The following is a 13,893-nucleotide window of genomic DNA, read 5'->3' as shown; positions in this document are numbered from 1 at the left end:
AAAAATTTAAGTTCTGTAATTAGTTGACCTTATTTTTGTCTGGCAGTAACATTATTTTTTTAATGTAATAGCAAATAAAACCTCCTTTAAAGATTCCTGAAACTATAACCCTAGAATATTATACTTTTGATGAGATTTATATAATATATTTTTAAATAAATGGATTAAATCCCCAATTTCAAGGAACTAATTTTTGGAATAGTAGAAGAATCAGGCAGAATTTAGAATTTTAGAAACTGCTTATAACGCTGATTTGGGAGAACTGAAATTTGTTAGATAATTCTGCTATGCTAGTGAATGTATTCATTCTTTCAGTTATTCATTTATCAAACATTCATAAGGTATATTTTGCATGCATGGCTGATAAAAAACTAAAAGCTCCAGTCTATGACTTGATGATCTCATAGTCTAGAGGAGGTTCACAGTCAAGTGTGAAAGGTGTGAAAATCACCTTAATAATTATAAACTTGGGAGCCCAAGAGAGGACATAATGGAGGAGGATTAAATCCAGGGCTGATAACATCAAAGCTAAATCTTGATGGATTGAAGGAACTCAACAACAAACATATGTGGAGTTATTTTATAAAAATACTGACAAAGAATATGGCTCAGTTGCTCATGTTTGTAAATTACACAAGGCATTACTGTTATTATTTGGAAAGTATTTCATAAATGCAAATATTTTCTAGCTAGCTCCCTTTTTTATAGTTCATAAGAATACAGTATAATATATGTAACAATCAGCTTTATCTTAGGTTATTCTATGGAAACAAAAAAAAAATCTGAAACTTAATGGATTATAACAATAAGGTTTTATTTTCCACTCGTATTATATGTTGGTGACTATGGGCTGGCTACCATGGCTCTCCTCCATTTGTCTCCATTCTGGAAGCCCAGCTGAATGAGCAACCCCTATCTGGGACACACTGTGTTTGTGTCAGAGGAGAGAGCAGAGAGCTGGTAGAAACACACAATGGCTCTTAACTTTTCTACTTTGAATTGGTATGCAACATTTCTGCTCATAATTAAAGCAAGTGCCCAGCCTAACATAAGTTCAGGGATATATGCTCTTCCTGAAGGAAGGCACTGCAAGTGGGCAGAGATGTATAATCCTCTTTTAGGAGAAGAAACAAACAATCATCATAGTCCACCTTCTTACCACATAATTCACTCTTCCTTCATGTAAAACACTTGCCCCTTCCCAGAGAATATACCTGCTCTAGTCCCATGCAGTCCTATCATCAGACCTGAAGTCAAGGATACCACGATAGTCTTTACATCCATGTCTAGACTGTGGCTGTCTTTGATCCAGTAACTATGAGCTAAAAAAAACAAAACAACAACAAAAAAAAAACAGTTATCTGCGCATCCCACCACCTACACAAACCAAAAAACCCACACATTCAACATACAAGTGTGGAACAGGAACCACAACAAGTATTTCCATGCTTAAAAGAAAAATGGGAACTACCTAGCAATTATTTATGTGTAGCAATTCTACAATACCCATGATCTAGCCTTGAAAGGGTCCCTTATTACTGGGATAGGAAATGAATCTTGAAGAAGCCCCACTTCTGTTTTCTGGGAGTAGCTCTCTGATCCTTATTGTACCCTTGGATCCACTCTCCAGTAGGTCATTCCTTTTCTGTTATCTTATTTGGTCATATCTGAAGAGAGGATTTGCTTTTGGTGGGAGTTAAGCAGATTTCCCAGCTTTCTTTGTGCTCTTAGAGTTGGGAGTCCAGGGGTTGTTTTACATCATAGTTTCTTTTAAGAATCTTTATTTTTAAAACCATTTCATCTCTATCAGTTTTTTACTAATGACCATATCCACAATCCTTAGAGTTCTATCTCCCTCCCCCCATACCCCTTCTCTCCCTGGCTATCTTTGTAAACTTATTGCCAGTTCTTTAAACTTATCATGCTTCTGTGGAAAGCCATGCATTCAGTCTGTTTTGTTTGTTTGTTGGTTTTTTTTCCTGATATATTTTAACCAACAGAAATGATTTACCCGGGCCTCCTTAATTGATTCAGAGGTTTCCAAACTTTTATTTAGCCCTTCTTTGAGGAAGGGCCTTTATTTGGGTTTTCGTCCTTGTTACTCGAAGTGTTTCTCAGGATAATCTTTTACTGGTTGAACATGAGCAACAGCAGCATCTTTCAACAATAAGACTCACAATTTCAAGATTTCCTCTTTTTCCTTTCTCTGTTTTGAAAAGAATCTTGTTGTAGTCTTATAAATTCGGCAAGTAGCAAAGTTTAGTACCACTCTGTCTCCCAATCTCTTGGCCTAAGGCAACAACTGTGTACCACTGTGCAACATGGGGTGTGATTTTCCAGACTCCCGTGATAGTTTTCCCAACATTTACTGCCTGACTATGAAGCCAACACCACATATTTTTAGGGTGTTTGTACTGTAGCACCCTACTTCCTGGTAGCTATTTTTGTATCAGTTTTTGCAAGGTTACTCTTTTGTAAAAACTTAGCCCTAAAATATGTGATTAATAACACGCCCCACTCAGGTTACGTATTGGTGGTTAAGGGTAAGCACTGCTTCTGTTCTTGTCCTCTCATTCTGGAACTCGAGCTAAAAAAGCAGCTCTTCCTGGGACATGCAATTCTGTGACAGAGAGAAAGGGCAAAAATGCTGGTAGACATGTGTAATGTCTCTTAAATTTCTGTTTTAAACTGCTCATTGGCCTAAACAAGTCATGTGGTTAAGGTTAACCATGAAGAAGAAAAGTATCTCCTTTCACAGTGCAGCTCATGGGGCAATGGGGATCTTTTTACAGGCTGGGGAGTGGATAATTGATAATGATATATTGCAGCAAAATCAAAAACACAGACTTAAGAGCCAGACCTCATTAGCTGAAATTCTGACTCTGCCATTTATTAGTTATATGAATTTTTTCAATTACTTAAATTTCTGTGCCTCAGATTCATCATTTTTAAAATGGGGTTTGTAGTAGGTTGAGTCATGATCCCAAAAAGATATGTCCAAATCCTAACCCCTGGTAGCTGTGAATGTGATCTTTTTTTAAAAAAATAGGGTCTTTGCAGAACTAATCAAGTTAAGAGGAGGTCATACTTGATTAGGGTGGGCCCTAAATCCAGTGACGAGTGTCTTTATAAGAGAAAGCAGGGGGATATTCAGTCACAGAGACACAGAGGAGAGGCACAGCAAAGAAGGCCTGCGACAATGGAGACAGAGATTAGAGTGACGAGCTGCAAGTCAAGGGACACCGAGGATCGTGGGCAATCACCAGAAGGTAGGAGAAGGACATGGCACAGATTCTCCCTCAGAGCCTCCAGAAGGAACCAGCCCGGCCAACAGATTGATTTTGGACTTCTGGCTTCCTGAATTGTGAGAGAGTTTGTTACGGTAGTTCTAGGAAAAGTTCCTAGAAAAACTAGGTTTTGAAAATTTGCTTGAAGTAAAGGGAATAAAAACATTTAATGAATGCATAGGAGTAAAACTATTTTAGGCTCAGGTTTAGAGTTTTGGCTGAGAATGTCCAAAGAGCTTTCCCTATTTCCGTATTTTTATTGCTTAGCATGCATTACACATAATAGATGCTTGTGTTTGCTTATTCATACATTTATAAACTGACCTAACTTTAAAACTCCTTGGGAGTTGCACCTGGATCTGTCTTGTTCACCATTGTATCCCCACCATATAACATGGTGCCTTGCACAGAGAAAGTATTTAAAAATATTGAACGAATGGATGACTACCAAACCCAACCAATTTACTTCTCCATTATGTAAGCTTATAGTTCTAAATTTTTCAAACTTTAAAATAAGTTCAAAGTTGTATTACTGGTACACAGAAAATCCACATTCTTTTGATGAATTGTTCTGGTTGGTATAATTCAGAAGATTCAGAAGATACGCAGTAAAATGCCTGGACTGTGAAACATTTACAAAACATACTGGAATGGAAAATGGCAAACTCGGCTCAGCTCACTTTAGCAGCTACAATAAAGTAAATTAACCCCAAATGGGTGATTATGTAGATTTCTGCTTGAGCAATTCTCAATTTCCAACTGTTAATGCCAATAAACAGAGTTCTAAGGCATTATGTGTGCCATAGGCCACATCAGTGAGCCATCAAATGCAAGGTCTGTCCTATTTGTTTAAAATTACGGAGATGCATGGAATCTGTTACATACTTTTGAATTAGTAAGTGTGAAGTTATTAGTGAGCAAGTTATGTGTCCTTGTCTGACTTTCTCAAGAACTTTAAGCCTCATTAAAAGAACTATCCAATGCTTTGCTATAAACATTTAATTAACTTCTTTGACAAAGTGACTCAAAGAACTCACTCAGCCAGTAAACTCTGCAAACTCTTCCCTAAAAGTTTAATATCAGCTGGCTGGTCCTGTGTGCCCCTAGAAGCAGTCTTTCCACTTCTAGGACTAATATAATCTAACACCTAAATCTTAATCATCACCAGAACACACATTAATTCATTCCGCAAATATTTATTAAGCACTTGTTATGTGTCAGGTGCTGTGTGAGACACTGTCAGTGAACTCAAATAGATTTTTGAGTCTGAAACTATATTTCAACTTTCCAAGGACTATAAATTTTTAAGACCTTTCCCTTTCTACCCCTTATCAAATCTCTCCTACTGCCCTTTATTCTTCTACTTTCTTCTACAAGAACTTAAAATAATTAAAATTAGGTGATGACAAGTCAGACTAATGTGAGGAAATTGACAGCAATGTGAAATTGCAGAGGAAGGATCAGTGAGACAGTAGTTCAGTTCACATAAAGAAATAAAGAGCACCAGTAAAGGTAACTATAGGTTAACTATGTAGGTAAATATAAAACAGAGTTTAAATGTATTTTTGTTTGTAAACCTTTTCCTCTCCTCCCTGATTTAAAAGACCATTGAATAAAGCAATAATTGTAAAGCTGTGACGATTGGGAATATAAGGTATAAAGATGGAATTTGTATGACAAGGAAAACACAAAGGAGGGAATTGTGCTATATTGGAGCAAAGTTTTTGTATAATATTGAGATTAAGTTGGCATTAATCCAGTATATTGTTTAAGTTAAGATGTTAATTGTAATCCGCAGGGCAACCATTAAGAAAATAACTTAAAGAAATGTAATGAAAGAAGTAGCAAGGGTATTAAAATGGTAAACTAGAAAGCATCTATTTAATACAAAACAAAGAAGTAATGGAGGAATAGAGGAGCAACAAAAATACAAAACAAAACATAAGATATTCAGAAAACAAATAGCAGATAAAAACCATACATTATCAGTTATTACCTTAAACTTAAATGGAAGAAACATTCTAATCCAAAGTCAGAGACTGGCAGAATTGATAAAAATAACTTGATCTAACCATATGGTGATTACAAGAGACACATTTTAGATTCAAAAACAAAAACACCAGAAATGGATTAGCTTTTATAAAGGGGGTTGATTTGGTCACACAGTTACAGTCTTAAGGCCATAAAGTCTCCAAGGCAATGCATAACAATTGGGTACCTTCACTGGAGGTTGGCCAATGGTGTCCGGAAAGCCTCTGTTAGCAGGGAAGGTGCGTGGCTGGCATCTGCTCCAGAGTTCTGATTTCAAAATGGCTTTCTCCCAGGGCATTCCTCTCTAGACTTCAGCTTCTCTCCAAAATGTCACTCTGAGTTGCTCTTGGGGTGTTTGTCCTCTCTCAGCTTCTCTGGAGCAAAAGTCTGCTTTCAATGTCTGTCTTCAAACTGTCTCTCATCTGCAGCTCCTCTCTCAGCTCCTGTGCATTCCTCAAAGTGTCCCTCTTGGCTGTAACAAGCTCACTCCTTCTGGCTGAGCTTGTATAGTGCTCTAGCAAACTACTCAAGGTCCAGGCTGAATGGGTGGGGCCACACCTCCACGGAAATCATCCAGAGTTATCACCTACAGTTGGGTGGGTCACATTTCCATGGAAACACTAAAGAATTACAATCTAATCAACACTAATATGTCTGTCCACACAAGACTGTGTCAAAGATAATGGCGTTTTGGGGGACAACAATACATTCAAACTGGCACAGTAGTAAAGAAATTTCCCATGAGAAAAGACCAAATCCAGCTGGCTTTGCTGCTGATTCTACCAAACAATTAAAGAACAATTAACACCAATCTATCATAAACTATTCCAAAAAATAAAAGAGGAGGGAATACCCAAACTCGTTCTATAAGGCCTGTAGTACCCTGATCCTAAAACCAAAGACTTCAGAAGAAAAGTACCCACTAGTATACCTTATAAGTACAGTTCCCAAAACACTCAGCAAAGTACTAACAAAGCAAATCTAGCAATATAAAAAATGGATTCTATTCTATGACCAAGTTGGGTTCATCCTGGTAATGCAAGGTGAATTTAACATGTAAAGATCAACCAGTATAATAACTGTATTAATACTATAAAGGACAATACCCACATGATGATCTCAATAGCTGCAGGAAAAGTAGTCAACAAATTCAAACCCCTTTTTCATGATAAAAGCACACAACCTGCCAGGAATAGAAGGGACACCTTCAATCTGATAAAGGGCATCTCTTAAAATCCCATGGCTAGCATCATAGTTAATGGTAAAAGACTGAATGCTTTCTAAGATCAAAAGTCTAAGGAATATATACACACACAAACACACACATGCACACATCCAAAGAGTAGAATAAATGAGCTTAGTTTGCAGAATAAAAAACCAATAGACAAAAATTAATTGCATTTCAGTACACTAGCAAAGAAATATCCAAAAATTAAATTAGCAAAACAATTCCATTTATAATAGCATCAACAAATAAAATAGTTAGGGATAAATGTAGTAAAAAAAAAAGTACAAGACTTGAACACTTAAAATTTTAAAAAAATTATTAAGAGAAATTATAGAAGACAGAAATTATTGAAAGATCTCATATTCATTAATGGGAAGAATTAGTATGGTTAAGATACTCCTCAAATTGATTTATGGATTCAAGGATATCCATTTCAAAATCCCAGCTGCCTTTTTGTTGTTATTATATAAATGGACAAACTGATACTAAACTGGACACAGAAATGCATACCACCAAGAAGAGCTAAAGCAATCTTGAAAAAGAACAAAATTGGAAGATTCACACTTCCCTATTTCAAATCTTAGTATAAAGTTACAGTAATCAAAAGAGTGTTATACAGACATATGGATGGATTTGCATATCAGTAGGACAAAATTTAGAGTCCACAAATAAACCCTATATTTATGGTCAATTGATTTTTCACAAGTGTTCTAACACAATTAAATAAGGGAAATCATAGCCCTTTCAACAAACGGTGCTGAGACAAATGGAAAGCCACATGCAAAAGAATGGCACTGGGCCCCTACTTGGCACCATATATAGACTTAACTCAAAAATGGATAACAGACATGTATGTAAGAGCTAAAATTATAAAACACTTAGAAGAAAACTTAGGAGTAAATCTTACTGACCTTGGATTAGGCAATTGTGTTGTTGATAATTGAATCAGGAAGGCCATGGAAGATACCTTCAAGTCTCAGTCTGCATTCCTGTGGGTATGAGCCCAGTTGTAAATCTGAAGATGTCATTATGAGTTAGGGGCAAGCCTTAATCCAATATAGTTGAAGTCCTTATAAGCAGAGAAAACTCATATTCGAAGTTAGAAGAAGCTAGAAGAAGCCAGAGAAAAATCATCATGTGATGGAGGACTGCCATCACCAGAATTACAGATCTTGGAGAAAGTATGGCTTTGCTGACACCTTGATTTTGGCCTTCTAGCCTCAAAAACTGTGAGCCAATAAATTCCTGTTGTTTAAGCCAACCAGTGTGTGGATTTGACATAGAGTACTGGCAAACAAAGTCAGCTTTGTTTACTGGAAGGTGGGGTGTTGCTATTACACATACCTAAAAATGTGGAAGTGGCTTTGGAATTGGGTAATGGGTAAAGTGTGGAAAAATTTTGAGGCCACTAGATAGAAAAAGCTTAGAGTTTTGTGAAGAGAACTGTAGAAACAGTTCCTATCATCTTAGAATATATATATATATATAGTCATGAACAGAATATTGGTAGAAAAAATGGGTGTTAAAGGTACTTCCAGTGAGGCATTAGAAGGAAATGATGAATGAGTTTTAGAAACTTGAGGAAAGGCAATCCTCGTTACAAAGTGGCAGAGAACTTGGTGAAATTGTGTTCTGATGTTGAATTGAAGGCAGAACTTGTAAGTGATGGACTTGGATATTTAGCTGAGGAGATATTCAAGCAAAGTGTGGAAGGCACAGTCAGGGTTCTGCTTTCTGCTTCTTGGAGATTGAATCACATCCCCCACAATGTTCAATTCCCCCATGTTCAATTCTTAAGCCATGTTCCTGTAGACGTGAACCTGTTTGCAAATAGGACCTTTAAGGTGTGGAATCATTTGTGAATAGAATCCTTGAAGATTCTGTTTAGATGAGGCCAAATTGAATCAGGGTGGGCCTTAATCCATATAACTGGATTCCTCATAAGCAAAGGAAATTTGGATGTAGTTAGTCAGTAGAAGTCAGAAGTCAGAAGAAGCCAGAAAGGTAGAGTTCACTGTGTAGCAGAGAAAAGATGCAAGCCAAGGAGCCCCAAGGACTGTGACAAGGCAACACTGAATGCTACAGATTCCAGGAAGAAAGCATGGCCTGTCTAAATCTCAATTTTAGACTTCTAGCCTCCAAAACTGAAAGTCAATGAATCCCTGTTATTTAAGCCAACCTACTGTGTGGTATTTTTCACAGCAGCCCTGGCAACCAAAGACATGGCTTATAGTAAAATGTGAGAGAAAGCAAAAAATTGAAGACTAAATGGTTAAGCACAAAGGAACCAGCAATTAATGATTCGAAAATCCTCAGCCTGTCCAGATAACGTGTTCTGAGACTAGGACCAGAAGTGGCTCTATCAAAGCCTTCCTGAGCTCCCAGGATGTGAATTCCCAGAGAACAGGGTTCTATGAGAGGGGGTGGCCGAACAACCCTTTTCTTGAGTTTGTGGCTGAACGACACTTATTTAAGGAGATTAGGCAAATGACTCATGGATCCAGTCAACCATCTCAGAGGAAGTAAGGACTGGAGATGCAATTATCCAGGAAGGATTTGTAGAGGATCCTTTTGTCAGATGTCTTGAAACTCCTGGAATGCATAGAAAGCTGACAAAATTTTTGAGAGTTTTGCATGAGCAAGAACTGCTATCCTGAACTGAAAGGGAAAGAGATGGGAATAAATGAAGGAAAAATGAATTCAAAATCAGAGTTATGGAAGCAGAGGCCTGACTAGAGGAAATTTCCTTGGGTCGAGAGAGAGGGGTTTCTGCCCTAGCCAGGCATTTGGAAGGATTGTTCCCACTCTTGTGTTTGGAAGGAGCAAGCCTCCTCTCCACAGTATTCAGGCAGAGTGTGGCTGCCCCCTCAGTGCTTGGAGAGGGTGGGGCCTATGCCCTGATGTTGGGGAGAGCTTGACCACTAGAAAGGGTGGTGCTTCCATTCTAGCAAACCCCGAATGCAAAGCATTGATCCATGGATGGCTCTCAGATTTTAGAATCTAATCGCATTTTTTCTGCTGGGTTTTCTCTTGCTTGGGACCCATGAACCCTATTTACCATCCAATTTCTCCCTTCTGGAATGGGAATGTTGGCTCCATGCTTGCACAGCCTTTGTAATTTGGAAGCATAAACATGTTTTCTAGGTTTTACATGTCCACAGATGGAGGGGAATTTTTCCATACACCAATCCTCTAACTGATTTTGATGAGATTTTGAACTTAGATTTGTTATTGAAATGACTTAACACTTTTGGGGTGTTGGGATGGGATAAATGCGTTTTGCATATGGGAAGAATACGTCTTTTTAGCATCCATGGTGGGATTATTGGGGATTGAATCATGCCCCCCACAAAAGATATCTTCAAGTCTTAATCCACATTCCTGTGGTTGTGAACCCATCTGTAAATAGAACCTTTGAAGATGTTATGAGTTAAGGTGTGTCAAACTTGATGAGAGTGGGCATTAATCCAATATGGCTGAAGTCCTTATAAAGCAGAGGAAATTCAGACACAAAGTTAGCAGAAGCTAGAAGTAGGAGAAGCCAGGAAAAGAGATTGCTGTGTGACAGAGGATTGCCACAAGCAGAATGCTAGAGACTTTGGAGAAAGCATGGTGCTACAGGGAACTTGATTTTGAACTTCTGGCCTCCAAAACTGTAAGCCAATAAATTCCTGTTGTTTAGTCATCCAGTGTGTAGTTTTTGTTACAGCAGTCCCAGCAAACTAAGACAGATGTCTTAGATATGACACCTAAACCACAAAAAGTGACAAGTGAAAAAAAAAAACAAAAAAACTGAGCTTAAAGTTTACCCTGAGTTTTTATCATGAAAAAGTTTTGAATTTTTTAAATGCTTTTTGTTTCCATGGAGATGATCCTATGTATTTTCCCTTTTTTTCTGTTAATCACATAGATTGATTTTTGATTGTTAAACCAACATAGCATTGCTAGGATAAATCCAATGGTCAAAATCTATTATCCTTTCTGTATATTGTTAATCACATTGAATGATTTTTTATGTTACCCAATACTATATTTTTGAGGAATTTGAGTCTCTTCATGAGGGATGTTTGGTCTATGGTTTTCTTTTATTGTCATGTGTTTGTCTGATTATCATGGTGGCTGTGGCCTTATAAAATTACTTGGAAAGTATTCTCTTTTCTTTGAGTTTCTGAAAGAGAATGAATAAGATTGATATTATTTAGCTTTAATGTTTGATAGAATTCACCAATGAACCTATCTGTGTTGGAGTTTTCTTTGTAGGAAGATCTGTAATTGCAGTGTCAGTTTTGTCAATCTGTATCTTTCAAGGATTTTTGTCCATAAGTCGGCAAATTTATTGTGTTCATAACATTCTCTTACTCCTCCTTTGATGTCTATGGGGTGTTTGGCCTTTGCTTATAACTTCACCCTGATCACAAACACTTCTTAAAACTAGGCAAGTTTCAAGGTCCATCATTTACATGATCTTTCAATTCATACCTGTGGTAATACCTCTTCTAGGATGTCTTTCATGTGTCAAAGATGAATTATAAAGCTTGTTTATAATAGAATAAAAACTGTGTGTGTGTGCATATGATTTCCACAGTCAGAGATTGTTTAGCCCTTACTGACATCACAGGAAAGCCCTTTCCAAGGATCCTGATTTCACACCATCTGGACAGAATGTCCTTGCAAGATGAATCTCTTAAATCTCTTTTTATGATTAATGCTTTTGTGTAACTTGTCAAAAATTAATTGACTTTCATGCACATTGGCTTTAAGTTTATAAATAGAAAGCAGGCATCACAATGGAAAAAAAAATAATAAAAGATGAGCTTTGCAGTTTAGCAGACCTGAGTGCAAATTCTAGCTTGCTATTCACTAACAGCATGGACTTGGATATTTTATTTAATTCTTCTCAGGGTTAACTTGGCCACCAGTAAGACGGGATTTACAGTAATCTATTTTTAGGGATGCTTTAAGGATTATTCATCAGGGTAATGCAGAGTGCCTAGTGCTCAGTTAATATCAGTGGTTCCAGTTAATATTATTCTAGGTCCTGGACATGGACAGAATTTTAATAGGAGATTTGTATGTCTCTCAGGCTGAGTGCAGGTTTGCATATCTTCCACCCTTATTTAGCTCATCATCTAAAAGGGTGTATCATCATAGCACTTGTTTCTTTTTGTTTGTTTTTTTTTCTGATTGCAGGGACCATAGCCTTACTCCTTGTTACAATGTCTCTTTATGAAGCCTCAGTTGATGACGGTTGCAAGGGTCATCAGATGTAGGACATTGATTCTCTCCTTCAGGAGAACACTCAGTAGAATTACTAAAGTTCAAATGATCTCCTAGAGATCATTTAGAAAACAGTTCAAAGCCATTTAGCAGGCAGGCACTTATAGGTAATGCTAGACTTGTTTTGGAACTCTCCACTATCCATTGCCACTTCCCCACATATCTTATTTAAAAAGAGATTCACAGAAGAGGAAGGATTCCCAGCTCCTTTCTCCCCCAACCAGTGGATAAGCAGATTGAATGGGACTACCACTATGCGAAAAGGTTAGTCTACGTGGCAGAACACATAGATTTGGAAGAGAAATAATTTGTCAAGTGTGTTTCTACTAAAAGGTTTTCATTAACATTGTTTGCTTTTTCTTCCTTGAGAGAATGGTTACAGACAAGAAGAGCATTGTTATGAATTAGCCAGTGTGGACATCAAAGTAAAATTCTGTCCTCAGATAAAAGACTATCTAGAAGACTCAAATCTTGTGGCATATAAAGCAAGCGAATTCATCCAACATTCATTCTGAGAGATCACAGGGACACATTGGTCTGTCTTGGCTTGCAGCAAAGAGATAAAAGAAACAGCTGAATAATCTTAATAGAACTAAGACAGCCTTATGGTGTGCATGTTGGCACATTTTCCTCTTTAAAAAATGACACATGCTTAATTTTATTGTTCTGCTCACTAAACCCTATCAATCATCATGGGCTTATAATTAAGAAAATATTATACTTGGAGGGACTCCATGCTATTATCAAATAACTTTGAAAAGAAATGGAGAAGTATTAGTTATGTACGTGTTGTTATGAATTCCAGCTATTTGAACTGTTAATGAAAGACCGCAAAGGATTCTCATTCAGGGATATTTTTGTGAGTATTTTAAAGGTCCAGCCCGAAATATTGGTTTCAAGCAATTTCATAATAACAAATAGAAAACAACAGAGAATATCTTATTTGGTTTTTTGTTTTGTTTTTATTCCCTTCCTTCAAGGGTTTGAATTGGCCTAGGCTAAGCAGCAGAAAACCCAATAAAATTTTTTAGGTTGTTAAACTTCTATCTCTCATTTGGCAGCAGGTGGCAGCATTGAAGCACGAAAAATCCCTTCAGGTTACTTTGTTTTAAGCATGTTATCTGCGCTGAAACAGAATTTGTAGTAAGATATTATGGACTTTATCCCTTTATCCCCGCTTTCCTTCCTCAATTTTTACTTCCATTTTCATAAGGAGATACCTTTTCCACTTGTTCTCTTCAGACCTTGACAAAATTGTGATGTTTCCTCTATTTTTTTCTACCCAAATTATTTGATACTTGATTTATAATCCAAGAACATATTCAACTCAACAAATGTTCTGAGGAAACAGGCCCTCCAACCTAGCGGACACTGTCAAAACTTGAACTACTGGCAGCAAGAACACTCTCCTAATTTTATCTTCTAATTATTTTTCCAAAACGGAGCTTTCCTAAGTCAAATAGCAATAAAGGGTCCAATCCCCTCCCTCTCCTTTCAGATTCCTGGAACATCGTCCGTAGTCCAGAGAAAATGGAAGCCCCTGCAGCCAGTCTCACAGCCTCGAGGGGCCGCACAGCAGACCAAAGCCCGGACGAGCGCTGTGGCCGCTGAAGTAAAGCAGATCCGTGCCAGACGGAAAACAGCCCGGATGCTGATGGTTGTGCTTTTGGTGTTTGCAATTTGCTATCTCCCAATTAGCATCCTTAACGTGCTAAAGAGGTAAAGTTCACCTACTATTTGAAAATGAAGTGGCTTGTGATCACTTGGTTTTTAATTAAGGTGACTATAAAAGCCAGAGAAAAATCTAAACCTTCTGCCTTGCGACCTTGTCAGACCAGATAGTTCAATGTGGTGGTGGTGTTACTGACTGGAGAGCCAACAGGTGAGGTGCATAGCCTTTCAAAGTGCTCAGACATTTGCTCTTGTACATGCAAATCCTCTGTTGGACGACAGACATAAAACAGATGCCCCCCTCCTTCAAGCTAATTGCTGAGCCTTAGATGCAGAAGAAGGTCTTATGCAAAAAACTCATTCACAGCTTTGGAGTTCTTTTTTGATCAGAACAAATGG

The 13,893-nt window shown here is 37.6% G+C and overlaps 1 protein-coding gene across 1 annotated transcript in view; it reads left to right on the top strand.

The window, feature by feature from the left end:
• The window catches only part of HCRTR2 (hypocretin receptor 2), a 104,192-nt gene that overhangs the window by 83,647 nt on the left and 6,652 nt on the right, over window positions 1-13,893 (top strand). Inside the window, exon 5 of the mRNA XM_037844008.1 lies at window positions 13,322-13,542. Coding sequence (XP_037699936.1) covers window positions 13,322-13,542 — 221 coding nt within the window. The remainder of the gene's footprint in view (window positions 1-13,321; window positions 13,543-13,893) is intronic.

This window comes from Choloepus didactylus, chromosome 7 (assembly GCF_015220235.1).
Source record: "Choloepus didactylus isolate mChoDid1 chromosome 7, mChoDid1.pri, whole genome shotgun sequence".
Taxonomy (NCBI): domain Eukaryota; kingdom Metazoa; phylum Chordata; class Mammalia; order Pilosa; family Megalonychidae; genus Choloepus; species Choloepus didactylus.
The sequence above is the reverse complement of the archived record's forward strand: the minus strand, read 5'-3'. Positions and strand labels throughout refer to the sequence as shown.